This window comes from Aythya fuligula, chromosome Z (genome assembly GCF_009819795.1).
Source record: "Aythya fuligula isolate bAytFul2 chromosome Z, bAytFul2.pri, whole genome shotgun sequence".
Classification (NCBI taxonomy): domain Eukaryota; kingdom Metazoa; phylum Chordata; class Aves; order Anseriformes; family Anatidae; genus Aythya; species Aythya fuligula.
Window position 1 is genome coordinate 56,135,395 of NC_045593.1, and position 23,070 is coordinate 56,158,464.

At 37.7% G+C, this 23,070-nt stretch overlaps 1 protein-coding gene across 2 annotated transcripts in view; it reads right to left on the reverse strand.

The window, feature by feature from the left end:
- Nucleotides 1–972: 972 nt before the first annotated feature.
- Nucleotides 973–23,070, reverse strand: part of RNF38 (ring finger protein 38) — a 116,951-nt gene continuing 94,853 nt past the window's right edge. For both annotated transcript variants that reach the window (XM_032206365.1, XM_032206364.1), the window contains exons 5-12: nucleotides 22,286–22,453; nucleotides 18,601–18,771; nucleotides 16,825–16,986; nucleotides 13,508–13,614; nucleotides 12,644–12,728; nucleotides 10,405–10,526; nucleotides 9,363–9,462; nucleotides 973–4,487 (exon numbers count right to left, since the gene is read on the reverse strand). In XM_032206365.1, the coding sequence (XP_032062256.1) occupies nucleotides 4,431–4,487; nucleotides 9,363–9,462; nucleotides 10,405–10,526; nucleotides 12,644–12,728; nucleotides 13,508–13,614; nucleotides 16,825–16,986; nucleotides 18,601–18,771; nucleotides 22,286–22,453 (972 nt within the window). In that variant the 3' untranslated portion in view covers nucleotides 973–4,430. The remainder of the gene's footprint in view (nucleotides 4,488–9,362; nucleotides 9,463–10,404; nucleotides 10,527–12,643; nucleotides 12,729–13,507; nucleotides 13,615–16,824; nucleotides 16,987–18,600; nucleotides 18,772–22,285; nucleotides 22,454–23,070) is intronic.

The window sequence follows — 23,070 nt, forward strand, 5'->3', positions numbered from 1 at the left end:
GTGGGTACGGCTGTAGCGTGGCTTTAACCCGGTGCTCGGAGCCTTGCACAGGTTTGTGCTGCCTATTAGATAGTCTGTGTAAATGGAAGCCTTTTAAATGTATATATATTTCTTGTTTTTAATGAGGTGATGTAACTAGAGTGCAACAACCAAACACCTACAGGACGGGCTCCTTTTTGTTTGTGTAACCACTGCTTCCTTGTGTGACCCCAAATCCCTGCAATTCAGTTTCACCCTTAACTCAGGATGATTTTCTTCCCCGCTTTTAGGGCACTGCAAAATGTAACACGTCAACAGATCTCCATGACACACTGTGTGAACTGTGTGCCCAAGGAGCACTTCCATCCCCTCAAATTTCCCTTTGATTCTGTAGCTATTTTCGGAAAGCTGATCTTTTAGGCAAGGCTTTGTGTTCTATTAATTATGACCATTTTACACCTCCAAAATACGACACTTTGCGTCATTTTCTTATGATATCTCAAAGTAGATCTTGTTTAAGTCTGTATCACATCATCCTTGGAGGTATTTAAAAGATGTGTGGATGTGGCAACTAGAGACCTGCTTCAGTGGTGGACCTGTCAGTGTTACGTGATGGCTGGACTTTATGATCTTACGGGTCTTTTCCAATCTGTATGATCCTATGCTTCTATGCACTGCAATTTAGAAGATAAACCTCGCACCTACAACACATCCCGTGGCACAGGTTGCCCAGAGAAGTTGTGGATGCCCCATCCCTGGAGGTGCTCAAGGCCAGGCTGGATGGGGCTCTGGGCAACCTGGTCTGGTGGGAGGTGTCCCTGCCCATGGCAGGGGGTTGGAGCCAGGTGATCTTTAAGGTGTCTTTCAACCCACACCATTCTGTGATTCTATGTTGCCAATATCTAGAGTTGCATCATGAGGCAGAGAAACATAAGGAATACAATAAGGAAACAACTCACCTCCTTCTAGGAGAAAGAACAGGACAAAAGTGTGTAAGTGTACATTATACATTTATTGTTGAACAACTCTCTCAACTCCAAAATTGGACACAGGGATTAAAAATAAGAGTTCATTGCACTACCTAGTAAAGCATTACTAGTAACTCTCATAGAAAATGTACAAATTTTATTAAAAATTTATCAAGCCTTCAAATGATTTGGTTACAGATATAATACATTTAAAACTACACATTAAGTGATACAATAGAGTATGATTTAAAGAAAACACTTGACAAAATATGATTCCAACAAAACCCATAAGCTTTCAGAATCATTAGCAAATCTGAAACACAAGTAGCAAAATGAGGTAACAATGCACCAAAGAAAAAAACAAAAAACAAAAACAAAAACACAGCTTTTATAAAAGGCCCAAAGATAACTCAGTCAAAAATGTGTTTTCTGTAAGTAAAATTAAAAAGGTTGATAACTGTCATCCCCTGTATTACACTGTGTGTTAACAGCTGTGAAATCACATTCAAGAGACCGTACAAAACGGCATAAAACAAAAGGCTTTTTTTTTTTTTTTTTTTTTTTTTTAAAGAAAGCCACAAAATGAGACATTGGAATTATCCATAGGCCTTGATATCCACTAAAATGTCAAATTTAATTGACAGTTTATGCCAAAACCACAGCAGTGCCGATGTGATAAAGCGAACATTTATTATTTTTAGTTTTATTTTTAAGAAGAAGGAGACAGGTGATGGCAGGAAGGGAATTAACCTAAGAAATGTCTTGCTGGATGCTGGTACCGCCAGGTACCACAGCAGGCTGTGAAATTGCACACAAACGTGTGTGACACATGGCAGTTCACAGCTGAGCATGTATCCCCCTCCCTTCACAGCCACAACACAGAGGGCTTGGTTGTAGCTCGTCTGAGCTGATCTAAAATATATGCATGTGTGCTGCTTGTATCCACTAACCACACAAAGCAAGTCCACACGCATCTGCAAGAGTCTCATGCAAACGAAAGAAACAGTCCAGGAGAGACGAGCTGTAAGAGGGCAACAACTCACTTCATAATTTTACCAAGTTAGACCCTCCATCTCCATCTCCCACTGCCTCACATAGTTTCACTAGAGAAAAAGGCATGTTACACATCGAGGTTTCTCAGTTCCAGAAAGAGAACTACTTTCCCTTGGCCTCAGAATGGTTCTTGCTCACTATGCATTTGTGTCTAGCTTAGAAAAAGTGCCCTCTTTCCATGCTTCAAACTGAATACTGAACATAGTGTTAGTTATGGTTAAATCTGTACACATAGAAATTTTTCTTTTGCAGCTATATAAAAGAGCCTAAGTTTTGTAAGACACGTGGCATATGCTTTTTTTTTTTTTTTTTTTTAAACATGATTTCATTCGTTAAAAAAATAAATTTTACTATATGTAATTTAACCTGCTAGGTGTTATTGTGAAAAACCTACTCTTTAACTCCTCTGGAAGAGAGAAGAAATTCTAACATTTTGAATTTGATGTAACAGCATGTTTTTGTTTAGTTAGTGTTCTTAGGTATGAATAGGAATGGAAAGACTCAGTGTTTTTGAGAACTACCTGCATAACTAAATGGAGGCAAGAGCATCTGAAATAGGGCAAAATTGTGCTTTTATTTCACTTGCACCACAAGCTGTGACCGGTCTGTAGAATACTTAAAGAGGGCAAGCAACACGGAGAACATGTAACACTGTCTGAAATTATAACTGATACTAAAGCACAGCAGCATACAAAAACATCGAAAGTGATAAAGAATAAACTTAAAGCTGAGACTGGCAGCAAGTAACAGCAATACTGGTAACTGTGCCACTTGTGCTGCTGAAACCAAAGTAACGACACTGAATTTAGGAGAAGCATTTTGATGCAAAAAGTGCATCCTTTGAATAACTATGGTATATGTGGACCTACATATTTTGGTGAAACATCTTGAACATGCTAACAGACTGAAATGTTATAAACGAAACTAATTTCTTTGAAAGCGCAAAGAAAATACTATTCAGAATAGAGGTTACCTCCTGTTTAATAGCACTTTCTTTTGGAAGGTGTTCCCATTTTGTCTTACTGTGGAAACTCAATTGCTAAAACCAAGGGAGTTCCTTCTTCATATTACACTCATCACGTAAATAAGGAGGGACAAGAAGCAGCATCAGGGCAACTGAGTTCTGCAATGAGTGACCAAAAACCACTCTATTTTGTGATGCAATGAAAAAAAAAGTTCTACTTCTCTGTGAAAATGATGGAAAGTTCGTTTTATTCAGTTTCAGGAATAAAATCGTAACCTCTTACAAGTTATTGTAATTGCATACGAACTCCCTAGTAAATGACAAAGAACGTATATGATTAAAGCCAATGTTTAAAAGCTAAAACACTATGTACTTAGCAGGTACAATGGTGAAAAATGAAGAGCTGTTGCACAAGACCCTCAGCGTTCTCTCTGCTTCCTTTCACAAAGGAAGCACGTAACCCTTAACTCTAATCTGAAATCAACTGAATGCAGTTATAACCCAGAAAAATAGAAAAATTGAAAGGGAGAACAGAAACACACTGATATTCAAATTACCGATTGAAAATGTTAATATTGCTAAATGATTTTTGCGGTATTGTAACTTTACATTGGTAAAATAACTCGTAAATCAGCAATTTAAACATCTGGTCTTTGTAACATAGGCTGATAAAACAAGGCTACTCATGTATGAACAATGCACTCTTCCATGGTACACACTTACAGCCTCCAGTGAAGGGGAAGCATAACCGCTTGTTTGAATAGTAGGCAGAAAAGTCTTTATACCTCTAAGTATGTCGGGGAGGAAATACTAAATGTCTGTAATTGCTGCACCCATCACATTCAGTGTGCAACTGCAAACACAAGGAAAGAAACCAGTGTACAGTCCTAGTACTGTTTAAATAACACACAAGATTATACGTTGCAGCATAATTAATACTACACACATACGTTCTCCGTACATGCTGGTATATAGGTTCTCAAACAGACATGCACACTCGGAAGCACACTTCACACATCCTCCCACTGGCAAACACACGGTCACACCACTCATTCCCACTCACAGTATCTGAAGGCTCTATATAAGGTAGATTGCTATATTGTTTGGAGCTACCACTTTTTTGTCTCTATTTTATAGAAAAGCACATGCTAAAAGATCACATCCACAGTAATCTCGCAGCAACACTCGGAATGATCACACAAACCAGGGAATGTTAGTGCACACACAAAATTAAGCTAAAGAAAAAAATCTTTGGAGTTCCAATCACACTGTTAGTATAACAATCCCTAACTGTGAAGACTAGTTTGAAGCTTTATAATTGATTAAGTCACACAGTGCAAAGTAAGGTCCATTGACCCTTTTGTGGAAAGGGAAAGGCTGGAAGCCACATGGGTAAGTTCAATAGATCATATATACATGTGACCAGGAACATCCAAAACAGATTTGTGCTCTTAGATTGGTCATTCTTAATCACGATGCACTTCTGAAGCATCAGCTCGACAAATTGGGCAGGTACGATTTGCCTGTAAAACCAGAAACAAGAAAGGGTTCATTTTACTGACAAATACATTGTTAGTGAGTACATGACGCAAAACATCTGTGATGAGAAGGCACTTTCAGTGCCGAAGAGTACTCAGAAGCAACAAAGAAGAGACGACAAAGTGTGTTTATGCCCTTTCTCAGTTTCCTTTGTTACTTTAGAGTTGTGCATTTGTCAATTCAAAATTATGTTTACAAAAGTAAGAAAAAAAAAAAAAGGCTTTTTATCTTAAGAGACAGAGGAAAAGAGCAAACTGGGCTTTACCTGTGCGATGGTGGTTATATTAATGTAGACTTACAGTCATAGTATATTGCAGTCAGATGGGTGCAACTTAGAAGTTGTACTGTGTGTTGCAGAGGAACCCAGCAAAACCAAACAAGCCACAGTGGGCCAGAAGTAAACGCCCTATTTGAAGGTGTCATGCTGTCACAAGCTCTACTGATCAGGGATCACAACTCTTTACACTCTCCTTATCCAGTTATTCTCACAGACACCCATCATATAGAATTGGTCAAAGCAAAGCAGGGAAAAACAGAAGCAGTTTTAATATAAAAATAAATAAAATAATAATAAAAAGAAGGAAGATAACCTGGCTAAACAGGTATTAAACCTCAAAGCCTAAGTAACATGCAGAAAAGGTGGTGTAAGTTTATCCCTTTGCTAAGGCACTCACTGAAAATATGCATCCTGCAACTCTTTCACAGCTTCCTTAAAAGCATAGCACAGATGAAATGTAACATTCTTGGAGTTACCAGGAGTATTTCTGTCTTCGTTTCCTCTTTTTAAGTAAAGGCATAATTTCATCTTAAGAAAGTAAGGGGAAACATCACAAACAAAACGTTACGTTTATGACAAACATTTACTTTTGGCAGGGGGAAGGAAACACTTCCCTGTCCCAGATTCTGTATTTCACAATTCCTTAAACAACAGGACCAGCCACTGTCAACTCCAAGGTTTTCAAAGGTAGACAAACTTTTTAGTGAAAACAAATCTGACAGCATGAAGAAACATGGCTCCTCAGGTCTCATTTCCAACCTCAATGCCACATGCTTGAAATCCAAGCTATAAATGCCAATGTAACATGTTATTACTGTAAAACATTTCTTACTACTGTCAGTTAAAATGAATCACCATCTTTTCTGTCAATTGCTTCTGTTTTTATTGATGTATAGTTTATATCATAGTTAATATCGCTTTATAGTTTTGTTAAAGCATGAACTGGAGAATCATTTCAGAAGTTATTCCTTGCTCTTTCTCTAGCAGTTTTATAACTACTTGAAAACAATGCCATCAGTTGGTCACTACTTTGCATTACTCTACATATAGTTCAGCTAACATGATTTCTAAAATGAAAAGGCATATTCTTTAAAATTCAATGGATTAATAAATCAAGGGGTAATTACCAAGATAAGTAATGAAGTATATACCATTTGTAGTGTGAAACAGAGCATTCAGTAGGAAAATATTACGGGGTAATTACCAAGATAAGTAATGAAGTATATACCATTTGTAGTGTGAAACAGAGCATTCAGTAGGAAAATATTACTAAGTGCAATTTCTTGGCAGAATCTGCAGAAACAAACCCACTGTGCCAGGACAAAATGAATAGCCACGCACACTGAGGCACTGCTTTTTAAGCAATTTTTCAAGATTCTCTGTTTTAAGTTTGGTTGCATTCTTTTGTCTTTCTTAAAATTCACTCCCCTTCCTGATATTTAAGGAGACTAACTGCAAAAAGAAGCATAAGATAGTCGATCCTTCAGCCAAGCCAACTTTCTGTGCTGTAACAGAGAGTTGCACCATGAATTAACCAATTTAGTTATGATTGATAGAAATTTTTAGCTAAAGTCAACTGCATTTAGAGCAATGAATCTGTAATGTCACTAGAATTCTCTGACAACCACTGCACTTCTTTAGTGTTAATTGATCAGAACCAAGCGAAAATATTTAATATTTAGTTTGTCTTTTCTCATATATAATACCGCGTTTCCTATCGGACTGTTATACATAAAATCAAGTTTTCCTTGTCAGCTAGACCTAAATCCTAAAAGTGAAGATGGATCATATTTTCAAGCTGTCCTTTTTTAGAATGATGATTAAACCTTACCTTATGAAATAAAAAGTTTCTCATGTATTCATATTTGACCAAAGGATTTATGATATTAAGGAATAACCAAATACTGTGAAATATGAGAGTCGACAATACTATGAAAAGAAAAAGGATAATCTCCTTCTTGTTAATTCTATTTCCTCTGCTCTAATACAAGTATCTCCTCTGCTCTTTCACAAGTATTTAGCCTCGTTTAACTACAAAAATATAACCTGAAGCAGGTGACATAATGCACTTTAAAAGAATTTTTCCTCTTGCTTGCATACACTATATAATGAGTGGAACTATATACAGTATTCTTTCCACTAGTTTAATCCAACAAAAAAGAGGGATAAACTTTTTTTTTTTTTTAATTTTTATTTCTTTATTTTTCAGTCAAGGCTAAACTGAAAAGGTTGACAATTTGACTTTTTAGTTTTTACTTATTTATTTACCTTTTAGGGACTTTTTTTTTTCTTTTTCTTTTTTAAGGTTTACAGTAATAAAAGCTAAGATTTTTACCTTCCTTTGGAAAACTTATTAACACTATGTTGGCTGGATGCTGTGAATTATGTAGATGTGGACATAATCATACTATCAAAATATTCAGCGATTTGTCAAATGTATAAAAAATGGAAATAAGCAAAAAATTACAACCCAAAATATCTTTGTTATCCTCGCTTCCAGATGGTTGCTGCTTTACCTGTAACCTATTTATTTATTTATATTACAATAGACTTACATTGTACAGGTAATTTGTTCTGGTTTGCAAGGCAAAATAATCTTTATTTGACATAGCATCTTCATGGATGTTCCATGAAACTAAACCTACACACATTGCTTCAGCAACTTCCCACTAGGATGCTTTATTCTTGCTAGGTCTCTTTGCATTCCGCTTTGGGATATGTTATGCAAATACAAACCATTTTTGGTAGATGTGCTTGCACCTCATTTACACTTAGATTGTATTTCTTTCACCTTATTTACCCATCTAGGTGATACTCTTATGCTTATACAGTTTTCCTGTGATATATCAAACTTTAGAATGTACCATACTTAGACCTCTTAGAAAATACATGGTGCCTAAGCTGGGACAGGAACATCAAGACAAAGCTGTTTCACCATTACTACAGTAAATCTAAGGTTTTGAAAATAAAGGCTAATGTAAGCTTGCTTTTTCTATTTGATGGTTTGAATTCACTTTCCAGTTCACTACCAGTTGAAAGTAGTGCATATAATGCTAGAACTGCCACAGAGTCCCCCAAAATCTTCATTTCACTTAATTGCCTGGCTCTTGAGACCAATAGCAGGCAATAAGGGGCACAAGAGCAGGACAAGTTGGCATGCCACTTCCCTGATGTATTTTCTTAACTCCCAGCAATTTGCAGATCAGGATCTCCATAAATCAGGGATGATTTTTTGCACTAATAGTCTAGGAAGAACTTTCTTTTTAAAATCTTTATAGTCAATTTAACCTATATAAGCCTTTAGCATCCTCTGTCTCACACGCTGTCCAATGATCCTAGTTCTGTTCCTCATAAAACAGACTTACTATTATCCATGGCTACTTTGTCAACTCCACAAATTACTTAAGTTTTATGCACTGAAAATACTTTAAAATGTTGTGTGAACACTTCCTGAGCACCAGGAGGAATATGGGGTCACTGGAGAATACCACTTTCATATACATTATCTACTTAATTAGCAGTTACCGAATGAAATATGATACATCTATGTGGTTGGTTTTTTTTGTTTTGTTTTGTTTTGTTTTTTTTAATTTGAAGATAAAACAAACAGATGTTTATATTCCTCTTGCTTATTCTCAGGTATGTACATGAATTCAGATACCAAAGGACAACAGTTCTTCTGAAAGTTAGCTGAAAGAATGTTGTCAATATTAACTTGATTATTAATTTTCCTCGGCAAGTATTTTAGTGTATACCAAAGACATATTTTATTGCCTTTATGAAGCCAAAAAGGAAAGGGCTTTTACTTTTTTTTTTTTTTTTAATTTTAGTTGTTAATTAATTTAATTTAGTTTTTAATTTAATTTTTAAGTCCTCTAGGGACTGCTTCCAACATACTTTAACATACAATCATTGCAGTTTCAGATGTTCTACAAAGATTACAAAGATTAAAATAAAGCTGAATAGAAGAAAATACAGAAGAAAGGTGAGCTGTTAGGATACTTTGTTGGCAATGTATCTGGCTAATGCAGCGTGTACAAATGTCTGCGTACTGTCTACTTACTTGTATCTCCTGTTCGTCATACCTTCTATATAGCTGTTATTTTCTGTCATCTTATTGAGCTGTCCTGATTCCAGACCCTTCTATTTTTTCTCAGATCGTCTTGAAATGTATACCATAATTATGTAAAGCCGTAACTATAATTAAGTTTTATATAAGCTTTATATTTTAAAAAGTTTTATTTAAGTTTTATATTTTTTTATATATTGTACTTTATACATGCATACACATATGTACACACATAATACATTCCATGTCCTCTAAAACCTAATGTTGATAGCAAAGCAGGGAAGGAGGGTATTCATATTTACTCTTTGCTATAAAGGTTATTGAAAATAGAATTTCCCTATGGTGAGATAAACAAATTTGTACTTTCAAGTCTGTTGACATTTCTACCATAAATAATAGAAACTTGAAGCAAGAGATAAAATGAAGCAGAACAGTAAAATAAACAAATCCCCAAATAATAACCACCCCTTCTCAAAATCCCGACATAATGAATTCTCTGTAAGATGACTTTACCTTAAGCCATTTATCGACACACTTGGCATGGAACTCGTGGTTACAGGGTAAGACTCTAAGTAGCTGCCTTGACTCAAAATCACACATGCACACCACACACCTGAAAAAAAGACAGCAAAGCTTAAATGTATCAGTTATTTGAGAATGCCGAATATACATTCCACACACAACTCTGCAGGTATGACTGCAACTCAGTAGCTTCTACAGTTACCTGTATTTGTGGTTGAAGAAGTGTAATGGATCAAGGTAAACTAGGAACTCTTTTTTTTTTTTTTTTTTGTGCTTTCACATCACAAAACCAGTGCTGCTTCTCACATGAATTTACAAATCCAATCCACAGAACAGATGTTTCACCAAAAATTTAAAATGGTGGAGACGATTGTAAAGTTCACTCAAAAAAATACAATTGTTTCCTGATATGACTGCTTTTAGCTCTTCTGGTGTAGCTGAGGCTGCAATCTAAATAAATAAAATACAGGCATATAAATTGTGTTCATTCCCTACTGCTGCTGAAGTTGAACTGAGGAGCACAGCCACTAGAATATGAAAGAAAAAAATTCTTGCAATTAATTTGGTACTGAGTCACTTTTAATCAATAGTGTTCTTCCCACTTGGTTGTGCAGATCTTGCAGACAGAATAAGTTAATGGATTTTAAAAATAAGAAAATGCACTCTTAAACCACTGACTAAACTCTATCAGAAGCACTTGAAACTTCAACACATGAAGCTATTTTAACACAGGCCAAAATCCAAACTGACAATGTTATTTTAGATTCTAGGATGCTGAATCCTAGAACACCCTTTCTTCAACTTAAAATTTTTTAAATGTGAAGAACTAAATTGAAACAATTCTAAATAACATGAGACTATGTAGACATTTTACAGTGAAGTCATAGAGTTTTTGATCTGGAAAGCAATCTAAGAAAAAACTGGTTACTGATATGACTGCTTTCAGCTCTTCCAGCGTAGTTGAGGCTGCAATCGACATAAAGTCAAATACAGACATAAATTGTGTTACCTTGAAAGACCCAAATGTACTTACAATGTCTGTTCTGACTGACGGTTGTTTGGATTGAACCTATAAGATGGGAGCTGCTCAATGTCTGCCTTTGTTAGTCCTCGTGGTTTGGCTTCTCCCAGACGTTCTGCCAGATTCAGCAGTGCCTGAAAAATAAGGAAATGAGGTATTTACAAATTCTGTTTAAACAAGTGCTGGTTCTGCTACTGGTGGAGGTGCCATAATATACCACCACACAACCTGGTAGCACAAATCACACTCTTAAGAGATGTTTAGAACCCTACAAAACAAACATCATGGCAAGTCCTGTCCACCAACATCTTTTGACCATCTTTCTGAACTAAGCAAAATACACTCTTTGGGATTTCAAAATCCAGGGCCAAACTTCAAAATGCTACTGTGGTTGCACAGCTTCATGTGTGTTTTGCTTCTGAAAGATCCCCTCATGCCGTTATGAAATTAATAGCATAGGTAAACGGGAAAAAAAAAAAGTCAACAGATTAGCTTCCTAAGAATATACTACGATTCTAGTCCTCTGAAAGAAACCAAGAACTCAACATGAACTGGCAATGTGCACTTGCAACCGTATACTAGGCTGCATCAAAAGCAGCATGACCAACAGGGTGAGGGAGGTGACTTTCCCCCCTACTCTGCTCTCTTGAGACCCCATCTGGAGCACTGTGTTCAGCTCTGGGGCCTCCAGAACAAGGACAAGGAAGTATTGCAGCTGGTCCAGAAGGCAGCCACAAACATGATCAAGGGGCTGCAGCACCTCTCTTATGAAAAGCAGCTGAGAGAGTTGGGGTTGTACAATATGGAGAACAGAAGGCTCTGGGTAGACCTTACAGTGGCCTTCTAGTACCTAAAGGGGGCCTATGGGCAAGCTGGGGAGGGACTCGTTTTCAGGGTGTGTAGTGACAGGACAAGGGGCAATGGTTTTAAATAACAAAAGGGTAGATTTAGATAAGATATCAGGAAGAAACTCTTCACTATGAGAGCAGTGAGGCACTGGCACAGGCTGCCCAGAGAAGCTGTGGGTGCCCCATCCCTGGAGGTGCTCAAGGCCAGGCTGGATGGGGCTTTGGGCAACCTTGGCTGGTGGGAGGTGGCCCTGCCCATGGCAGGGGGGTTGGAACCAGGTGGTCTTTAAGGTCTCTTCCAACCCAAACCATTCGGTGATTCTGTGATTTATTAATGTAAAGGAACAGCTTCTGATTTCCACTCCACAACGTGGGCTAGATGAACTGGGAGATGGAGACTTCATAATAAATCTGGAAAATGAGTGCATACCATCAAAGCTTAAATACTTCATTTTTGTTGAATTTTGTGTTCACTTTCTGTGAGTCAAGCTTTGCAACCAGGAGCCTCTTGTGTACTTAATTTTGCACTCTGTCATGTATGTAACTTGCACTCCCTTCCAAGGGACCTGGGGAAAATACTACTATGAACTTAACAGAGAACCAATGCCCAGAGAAGTTGGTGAAAGCTGCAAAACAGTACTAGTCACAAGCAGATTTCTAATACTGCCAAACCTAGGGGCATTTTTTACAAACAAGATGATGCTTCTTCTGAACTAGCACAGAAGTTACAACAGAAGCGCTCACTGTTCAACTGGCAATGGTGTACTGCTACTGCACAGAGGAGCACTGGAGAAGAGATGCAAAAGTAAGGGGTTTTGAAGAAGGAATTTTTAAAGAGAATCCAAAGGGAATCTGGTAGTTTCAGAACCAGCAAAGGCACACCAGCTTGAATTGCGTCACAACTGCCTAGGATGTTAGACACGGTTATGCATCTATAGATGTGAATTCCTGTACCATCCCAAGGGTCAAGAAGAAGAGCCACTAAAGCAGTTTTACAAGTGTTACACTTAGATCGATTAATCCTACAATATTAATGCTATTCTGCAGTTATGTACACAAGAACACTAACTTTTCTTTTGAATGTACTTTTCTTGTTTGATATTTAAAATCATTTATCATTAAGAAGAAGAGTAGCATGTAGAAAATAAAGGCTGAACAATTTAATGATTACTAGTTTGGAAGGGTGTTTTCTGGGAAAAAGCAACTGGTAAAAGGTAAAGCTAAGCACCTAAGATATCCAGTGCTACAAACAGATATGAAAGGATGGTTTCCGGATTCTGTCTTCATGGTTATTATATTTATTTGGAAGGCAAAACCAGGATAAAATGCAAAATATAACTCCATTTTATGTATTGCTTGATCTAAATCTATTCTTTAAATGTATTTTCATTTTGCGCACCAACCTCGTAGTTTTCTACTTCCCCATCTTCCACATCCAAGTCAAAGCTGAAAGGTGGTCCAACTGCAGGTGGCACTGGAAGCATTGATCTATGAGAGCAAACAATGATAAGGCTCAGCATCTTGCTGAAGGAAAGCACAAAAACATACAGCACAGGTAAAGTTATCTTATCGATCCCTCTCAAAATGTCAAGTTCTCAGAACTGATAAAAATGTTAAGTTTGGAATCACGAATATATATTTGATATGAAAGGATAAAGGGAAAAGCTAATTCTGCCAATTTCTGATACTGTCAGTGTGGCCTTTTTAACTGCATGCATGTCTTTACTGATACTTATAATAATGTTTAGCATTATCACCAATATGGACCTCTTGATTATCACACATTACTATAAGGTGTGATAATAATACTGACATTGCATTTATGGTCTGGACTTAAACAATATTTTATTTCTTTAAGTGTATAAAACATAAACAATGATCAGGAACCCTAAATTCTCCTAACTCCAACACAAAATTCTTGAAGCTTATATATATTTTTTAAAGTCTACAACACATAATGAAGATAATCAGGATATGCTACTGATGAACTTCCATATTGAAGTCATCTTTATGGAGAGTTCAGAAACAAGAGGTACAGACACAAAAGTATATTGTACAAAATCCTTCACTTGTGTTTTCTCTAAGTGTGTATGTTATTCAGAACAGGCTGAAAACTTCACACAGGAACTGAACTTTTCCTCCTTTTTGGTGCAGCCTATGCCTGTTCTCTGGTAGAGTTCAAGCATGAAGATAGCAAATTCCTGTTGAGGGGAATGGTTAACTCACTTCGTTAAGCCTACATGGAAGAAAATGTTCTTGGAACTTACAGCACGTAAGGTAGTAGGCTAGGATGGTAGGGGTATGGTGGTATTGCCTGCTGCGATCGGTACCTGCTGCGCCCTGTGAACCTTCGAGGCATGAACGGTGTGTACGGCTACAAGAGATAAGAAAGAAAGTGTCATTTGAAACTTGTGGAAGTGGAACTTTGAGGTTATGGAGTCTCCCTCCTAGGAAATATTCAACAGCTGCATGGACACGGTGCTGGGCAGCGCTAGGTGTCCCTGACTGAGGACAGGGGCTGGACCACAGGACCTGAGAGGCCTCTTCCAACCCCAACCACTGTTATCCTGTGATTCAATGTGTGGTTTACCTAACCATGAAATAAAAGTATATCTGAATATCAAAATCCATTTTCAATAAGACTTTATTAGAAAAAATCCAGCCTTTGCTCAAGTCCAAAAATCTAAGCCTCTCTTACAAAAATTTGAAATAGGAATTCCTATCAGGAACAAATTCATGCCATTCCATGTTAAGCAATAGTGACATGCAGCAGGAATCCTGGCAACACCTATTGTGCTCAGTCCCCATGTCAGCTGGTTTGGGAAACAGACAGGACATGAACTAGTGACTTACTTTAAGCCTGGTGCTATTATGCAGGCTTGTGCACAAGTGGTTGAGTGGAGAAGACTTAAATCTTAAACTAAAACCTTTAAAGATCTGTACCTGTTATCTTCATGAATTCTTTGGTTAGTATAATGCTTTAATGCCTTCTATGGGGCACTGCTACAATGCACTACAGCAAAATCTCTAAGCAGGATTTAAGAAAGCAGTGGCATATAATTACATTTACATTGAAGAGGCGCTGAAAGATTTAAGCTGTACTTGTGGAGTTAAATTAGTACAACTCCTGCATCTGGACCATGCCTAAAGAGATGGTCAAGCCTACAGCTTCAATTTCCATGGATAAAACAGGGCTCTTCACTTAAATACATGTATTTAGGTTTATGGTGTCATTGTTCAAAATTCCTTGTTTTACCTAGTAAAATGGGAACCTATATAGTAGAAATTTTCCACTTATTAGTAAATTATATTTTCCCAGAAATATTCAGAGTACTAAAAAAATTATAGTAATTTTTTAAAAGGAAACTCACATACCATTATTGAATTCGAATTTGAAGGCTTTAAGGCATTTATTTTTTTGGAACAAAGAGCACTCAAAATCTTCAGTAAACAGTATTTATTCTTTCATGTTTGAAACTTAAGAACATACAGAAGCCCAGCACCACCAGTAATTTAGCTATAAAATTCTTAAATTTACAACGGAGACATAACTAATAGCCATGGACTTACATATAAACACAATATAAAAAACAGGGTCTTTTTCTTGCAAGTAAGATCCCAATTTAGATGGAGTAAATACTAGGTTTACTGCTCTATGAATTCTGCAACTCAGAAATATTATAAAGTGCTGTGTTCCGTTTTCAGTTCATTGATTGAAAGAGAATCAGGCATGCAGCCATTCTACCATAACTGTTAAAGAGAACATTAATGACCACTTGAAAAATACTAAGCTTTTCTGAAAATCATTTTAAACCACTGGAGAAATTTTATAAATACTTAGGATTGCTTTATAAAACATTGTACGATTATTCATAATAAAACTTTATTCCACTGTATGCAACACAGAACAAAAACACCAGAGAGGAAAGATTATATATATCTTGCAAAAAAAAAAATGCTGTTTTGTTTTCTATCTACTTTTAATGAGTGAACATGGAAATCAGGAAAAACTCCAGATTTTTTTGATGATGTGAATAAAATCCAAGCAATTTACTGAAGTTTTTAAGTGTCTTTGAAAGTGTCTCACAGTGAATGAAAATTTCATGAAAAATGTTTGCAACTGTAGTTTAAACTATGTTGCTTGATTTCAAGAGACTGATAAAGCAAAGCTAGCAGTGTCTTCACAGGTCCTAAAATTTCATTCTTATGTAAAGGTTTAAGTGACAATGTGCTTCTAAAACCTTCCGGTGACTTGATGCACAGGTCAAAATTGAAAAAAATCCACCTAGTCTTGCCTTGCAGTTATTTCTTCAAGCATTGCACATGTGGGAAAGGCTTTTTTCAAACAAAACAACATAGCAAACTGAAGTGCACCATAGAGACCATGGAAGCAGCACAGACACTGGACGTAGCTTAACCACAAAGCACAGATTTCAGTGCAGATCTTAACCCAGACCAGGTTTCATTGTTTTGTACTGCTGCAGCTGCACTGCTTGTAGCCCTCTAGACAGGTGCCTTAAATCAACCTTGGCTGTTTCCGTAATATGGAAGTCTGTAGTATGGAAGCATTCCATACAATTGCTTGTGGGCACATGTTGTGGTTTAACCCGGCCAGCAGCTAAACACCACACAGCTGTTTGCTCACCCTCCTCCCTCCTGCTCTGAAATGGGGGAGAGAAATGGGAAAGTGAAGCCTGTGAGTTGAGATTAAGACAGTTTATTAAGAGAGGAAAATAATAACAACAATAACAATAATGATGAAATAGTACTACTACTAATAATGTGTACAAACAAGTGATGCACAATGCAATTGCTCACCACCTGCTGACCGATGCCCCACCAATACCCAAGCAGCCGGCCCCCTCCCCCCGGCTAGCCACCCCTATATATTGCTCAGCATGACCCCATATGGTATGGAATACCCCTTTGGCTAGTTAGGGTCAGCTGTCCTGGTCCTGTCCCCTTCCAGCTCTTACTGCACCCCCAGCCTGCCCGCTAACAGGACAGTGAGAAGCTGAGACCTCCTTGTTTGGGGGTAAGCACTGCTCTACAACAATTAAAACATCAGCGTGTTATCAGCACTCTCACCCTAATCCAAAACATAGCACCCTACCAGCTACTAGGAGGAAAATTAACTCTGTCCTTACTGAAACCAGGACAGCACATTACAAACACTCTGGAAAAGAACTATTTTTAAACCATTCTAGTTTTTCTGACTTGTAGAAACTCACCTTACAGATGAAGAATTAACTACAAGATAAGTGACAAGAGCTTTTCAAAACCACACAAACTAGTTTCTGCAGTGGAAGTCCTGGACTGTATGGTAATATGAAACGTTTTCAAAGTAACTGCTATCACTCACTCTCTCTGCAGATAATGTTGTCAGAAATTATTTACTAGTATCAATACATAGGTTATCCTTAACTTGATTTAAACGAGCTTAAAGGAAACACCACAGCTGCAGCTTTAGCCATTAATGGACAACGGCAAGAAGTGTTACTTTTTGACAAAATGTAGTACAGAATTGCGAGCAAGATGGTCAGCGCAGCATGAATTAGTGTGTCATGCAGAAAGCAATACTTACAACACCAAATGACACCTCCTGGTGTAAAGGATCATGGGTTAAGAATTGGAGAGGAGCTGAGGGAGGCAGTGTTGGTGGATGGGCTGAGGGAGAATACGTAAAACCTCCTACAGGAAGATGTTCACCGAGCAGTTCCACGTCATTTTCAATTCTTTGAAGTGGCTAAAAATAAAAAAATAAAAAAAAATCTTTGCTGTGGTAATAGAGATGCAATTTTTCCCCATTAAAGAACTGAAATCCCAGATGCATACTCTGCCCTTCTGCGGCCAATTGTACGGGATAAAAAAATTAAAGTACTCACTTTGACAGAATACGAACAATTCCTGTGTCATTAACACTACCAAAAAGCAAAGATAGCACTACACATTTGATATAAATTCACCTTTTCCAGCTAGCCATGCTTATTGACTAGGAATTTATGCGATCTAGCAAATAAAGGAGTGGCTGTAATTTCCTGTCTCTTGCATTTTGCAGGACAAATATTTGCTCTCCTTCTTGCCAGGCTGCTCTCACTGTAAAACTATGTGAAAGAAAAAAATAAACAACCAAAGACGAGAACTGAAATTGTGTCAAGACAATCTGAAAAGAGGAGAGTGAGCATGGTGACTTTAATGATATTAAACTGTGAATGACAGCCAGTAATCAAGCAGGTGCTTTCCTAGGAGGATTAGGCAAGAAGTCCCATCCAGAGCACAGTCCGGTGGTTTCAGAACTGTGAGATTCCAGTTCAGCATTGTAATTTGGTCAGTTGCAGCACATCCACCAGGCCCAACAGTTCTGAAGAACTTGTCACCAGAAGTTGTCACTGTTTCATTAACACACCTTTCTGTTCCTGATGCTAAATTCCACCGTTTTGAGAAATTCAGCTTACGAATCCCACCTTGTGGCAGCAAAGGAAAACTCCGCTTCCTTCTTATGCTGACCATCATCGTAACAAAGCTGTTACAATGGTTAGCCACACCTGAGATACTGCATGGATAGGTCTCAGCAACATTTGTAATTAATGAAACTCTTTCTGCATTAGTGGAATATTGGCATCTTCTGGTCAGAGGGGCAAACAAATGGATGGGAGGATACTGACAGACCCACAGTACAAGCCATATGCCAGTAGTAAAAACCTAGCTTCTCTCCCCAAATCCAGAACAGGGTCACATGTTCCTATATTTGCACAGTCCCTATCACTAAGCCAAGTCAGCATAAACAAGAAGTGCCAATAACTTCTGTAAGTGAAAAAAAAAAAAAAAAAAAGAAAAAAAGAGACTGTAGGCTCCTAAATATACCTGGAAGCCCTACGGTCATCATGTTCTAGCAAAACCACTGGTCGTTTAAAAATTAACTGATAAGTAATACTGGGGAAGCATGTAATAAGAGTAACATCCCATCCTTCCTTATCTCTCTGCTAAACCTTCCTCTACTTCTAAGTAATGTAGACCACTGCTGCTCTACACAGCTTCCTCTGGATTCTCTCTGGCTTTCTGGAAAAGAAACACCTGAAGGAACCATTGGTAAAGAAGATATACATCTTATTGATGAAGAGTAAAGGCCCCTGGAGACACAGCACAGACAACAGCTGATGAAATCTGAAGAGAAGCAGGGTGAATTTTAAATTTATTTTTTCATCTTCACACTAAGTAGCTATAGACTTGCTAAGGAAGGATCAGGGCAAAAACCTGTAACTTTAAACAAATTCCACCTGTTTCCTGAGTAAGGTATCAGCACTATTTGCCCATTCAGCCATACCAATCCTAAGGAGAGAGGGTAAGAAGCATTACTTACCGACCGCGACTGCTGTGCTTGGAAAGGAACAAACTGTCCTGGAGGAGGCAAGTGAGGAGGGTGGTGTGGAGCGATATGAGGAGGATGAAAAAGGAATGGGTCACTAGAAATGAGGGGTGGAAATGCTGCGTACGGTACTGGTAGGTGCTGGACCGAACATGCCTGAAGCATCTGAAATAAAATGAAAACAACACATTTTTGACTCTAGCACAAACACTCCCTCTAGAACAATCCATGCTTATCATGGAAAGATGTCATTAAAAGAAAGCAGTTCTCTTGCCTCCTTGGAAGAGCCTCCAAAACACACAAATAGTAACTTGTTCTAATACACAATGGTCAGTAACTAGCACCATGCAGGCTACAAAAATACCATAGTGTGACATCTGCTAGGTGCGATATAGCTCTTAGTTCTTGTGAGGTCAGTGGGATTTTCAATACTCAGTATCAGACAAACTCCTAAGTAAAAAGTGGATATGTTTACCCTGCTAACTTTTTCTCATGTTTTACCTTCAAAATGGCATCTGAAAGCAAAACTGTTCCAAACATTTTAAGCTGTAGATGTAGCTGAGGGACTCCCAGACATCAACCTGTGCCTTAAAACATATGTTGCTTTATTTATTAAGAATAACACATAAGCTCTGCTCAGTTCTGCACTTCGAGGGGAGCCTTGTGCTCTGAATCAGGTGAGATACACCTACTGTGGGAAGTAGCCCTTGTTCTCTCGTCTTTGCAGTTACTCATATGAAAGCAACTTTGGGCACTGAAGTTTGAACACACATATGATGAAGGTGTGCATGTGCTTCATGGAAGAGTTCAGTTTTATTTCCATTTCTAAACATGAAGAGGATCAAGAAAATCTTTGTTCTCTTTTTTCCTGATCTTTGAAGTGTTACCAGAATGTCAGGCGTTCCTGTTGCATTTTTAGCCATTAAAAGAGCAATTCATAACATATTTGCTACCTGTAAAACAACAGGTACCTTTGTCTTGTATAAGCAAAGATGGTTATTAAGACAGTTTTTTATTAAGACAGTTTTTTATTAAGACAGTTTTAAATTTAAAACTCCACCACCCTACTTGCAAAGCCTATGAAATTTTACAAAGTCATGTAGATGACAGTTTTGATCTCTCACTCTTTCATTGAGTCTTGTGTCACACAACATATACTAAACATGCTAACTATAATGGCAGAATGATAGATCCAGTTTAAAATTCGTTACTAGTGAAGGTGGAATCACTACTTCATTGCTATGCACTGTCATCACCAAACACATTTAGATGCACTGAAACAGTATCAGATTAATTTATTAGTTTTTCTTAAATGCTGACTATTCTTTGAGTTACTATCTTGTTTTATAAAAAAGTAAATACCATTGAGAAATGTTTCTGTTAAAACAGTTATTATAGTTCATTACATTGAAAACTGTTCTCCAAAGTAGTTGAAGATAAATTTGCCTGTCCAACATGACTACTCTTTAAAACAGGAAGTACTCTGGAGAATACCATAAAATAGTTTTCATCCCAAGACTCTGTACAGTAACAATTAGCTGCAGGATATGTTACTGCAGTATCTGCAATATACGTTGGGAACGATCTGTGCTATGCTTACTTAAATTTCAAGTAAGAGCAAATGAAGTTTCATGTCTTTCCACTTGAAAGATCATGCAAACTATTTGTTTATTCATTCAGACTTTTGGAAAACTTCTAAAACTTACAGTAGCATAAGTTCAAACAGCAGAACTGATGAAGATCTTTTATAGATAACGTTTGTTTTGTAGTTGCATATATACTGAATTACACTAATTTCGTGAAAGCAACAAAATGATACTGCAAAGTTCACAGGTGAAGTCAGGGGGAGCAAGATGATATGCTGGAGAGCAGTGATGTCTCTCAAACGTACTTTTACAGTCTGGGGAAACTAGATGACAGGAACCATGCAAAGCTCAATGAAGGCAAGATATGAAGTCTGGTACTGGGACAGAATAACCTCATGGATCAGGACACTTTGAGACTGGCTGCAGAGTGGATATACAAGAAAAACAAAGATTGGTCCTAGTGGATGGTTCTGTGTCTGGTTTTGGCCTTCTCAGTACCAAAACCAGACTCTGACATGCTGAGATGGATCTGCCAAAAGACCAAGGAGCCTTGATCACACTGCATAAAAGAAGAGGTTGCAGAACTGGATTTGTTCTGCCTTAAGAAGAGAGAACTAAGTAATGACCTTAATCCTGCCTTCATCTAATTCATAAGAATGGGTACCTGACTCTTCCTCAAGGGGCACAGTGAATGGACAAGAAACAATAGAACCAAGCTGCAACCAAGGAAATTCCAATCAGATTCCAATCAGAAGCAGCTCTTTACTGTAAGGACATACTAACACTGGAGCAGGTGCTCAGAACAATTGTGCAATCTCCATCCTTGGAAACTGGTGACCACCAGATGATTTCCAGAGCCCTGTTGTAACTTACATTATTCTGTGACTTTACAGAAAAAAGTGTAAAGTCTGCCTGCTGACATTACGTAATTTCAACCTTGATTAATTCCTGATGTCCATCCATCCTCTCAACACACTTGATTAAGTGCTTACTGTCTCTCATGGGGATAAATGGCTTCTGGACAACGTGAGTGCACATCACCCTCACTCTTCAAGAATCAGCTTGAACAAAGAAATAGGTGGTCACACCACGAGTTTTGTTTCAGTGCCACAGGCTAGTTGATATTCTCTGGTCACAGAACATGCAACAGAGGAAAAGCTAAGTTACACACTGCTAGGAAATGCACGGCTGGCAGATGTTGGCAATGTATATACCAACATTATAAGTAGTTACTGGACACTGACTATATAATTTTTATGTATGATATTGCTGATTTATACTAGAAAAGGGTTAAAAAAATAGTTGTGACTCTACCAGCAGGTTCTACAACCTTCATTTGTACAGTTAAAACTTCTCAGGTGTACCCGTTTCATTTGTTCAGCCCTGGCTTTTTTTGGCACTTAAAGGTGAAATTTTTACAGAATAACATAGCATGGGAATGCTATTAAATGGAAAGTAGTATCTATAAGTTGATATCTGAATGTTTCTGAGAAAATAGTTCAGATTCTTTTATGTTCAAAGTTGGTAAGTCAGTCAAGGCACTTTATTTCACTCCCAGAAAGGCCGAGAGACATTATTGAAGAATATTTTCATTTTTTTGAGAGCATTCCGGACAGAAGAGCACTTCTCAGCTTTTACTGATCATTCAGGATCAGTAGATCATCTTCTCAGAAGAAAAGTAAATTTGGAATATCAGACCTTTCTGTATAACCAATCCACGAGAGAGGTCTCTATAAAATATGATTTTTTTCTTGGTTAGTTAACTAATAAAAGTCTTAGAAGTGTTCCTCTAAAAATCTAGAAGTACACAAAACAGCTGTTGATATGAAATCATATAATAAACCAGCATGTCACTAGAACAAAAAGCCATCAGGACTTTACACTAAGAACAGTCATGCACTATTAAGCTGGTATGTAAGCAACATACATATGCTTACCAGTTCTAAGGCCTGCATTGCTATGCCACTACAATTTAGCACTTGGAAAAAAATATGTCATTTTCCAGTGTAATTAAAGCCACACAGATGTGGGAGCTCCAAGGTGCAATTTCTGTTTAAGATTGGATCTGGTGTAAACTACAGAAGCCCACTTACAGGCGGAGGTACACTGCAAACTGGAAGGTGCTGTCCACTGAAAACCACTGAGCACCCTGGGACCTGCTGTGCGCTGCAGGCTGGGATGTGCTGGCCTGTGCAAAGTGGTATGCCGTGTGGAGCCACTGTTGTCATTGTGTATGAGACGGGAACTTGGCCCTGATGGATCTGCAGCAAAAAGAAAAAAAACAGTTGAAATAACTTAATTACTGTAAACTCTTAACAGCATGCTGGGTAAGTTAACAAGCCTTTACTTACTTATCAGGAAAAATATACTCACAATGAAGGTCTATAAAAGGAGGCACATGACTGCAATTCCTGTTCTTTCAAATACTTTTCTCATTGGAATACTACTCACTGATCAGCAGTTTCTGGGCAGGGTGGAGAGGGATCTCTCATTTTAAAATGTTAAAACTTCCAAGGCTCTTATTTTGTTTTGGTTTGTTTGTTTAACACCAAGTAAGAAATCTCTGATGCTCTGATAAAACCAGAAAGCCTTAGTGTCAGGAAACATGGATTCACAGAAAGTAATTACTTCAGAGAAGCTCATTCTTCCTTCTTGTTCTGCTAAAACAGAACTCACTCATGGGAAATTAACAAGCAAGGACAGCTCATCAGGAAGGTGAGAATGATTAAAGACAGCTAATTTACTGAACTGGTAGTGTACAGCTAGACATAGAGGCCAAAACAAGAACACGGATCAATGTATGGAACTTAAAGCCTCAACATATGTATCACTGATGACAGAGACCACTCTCAGGAGAGACACTGAATTTGACCTGGTT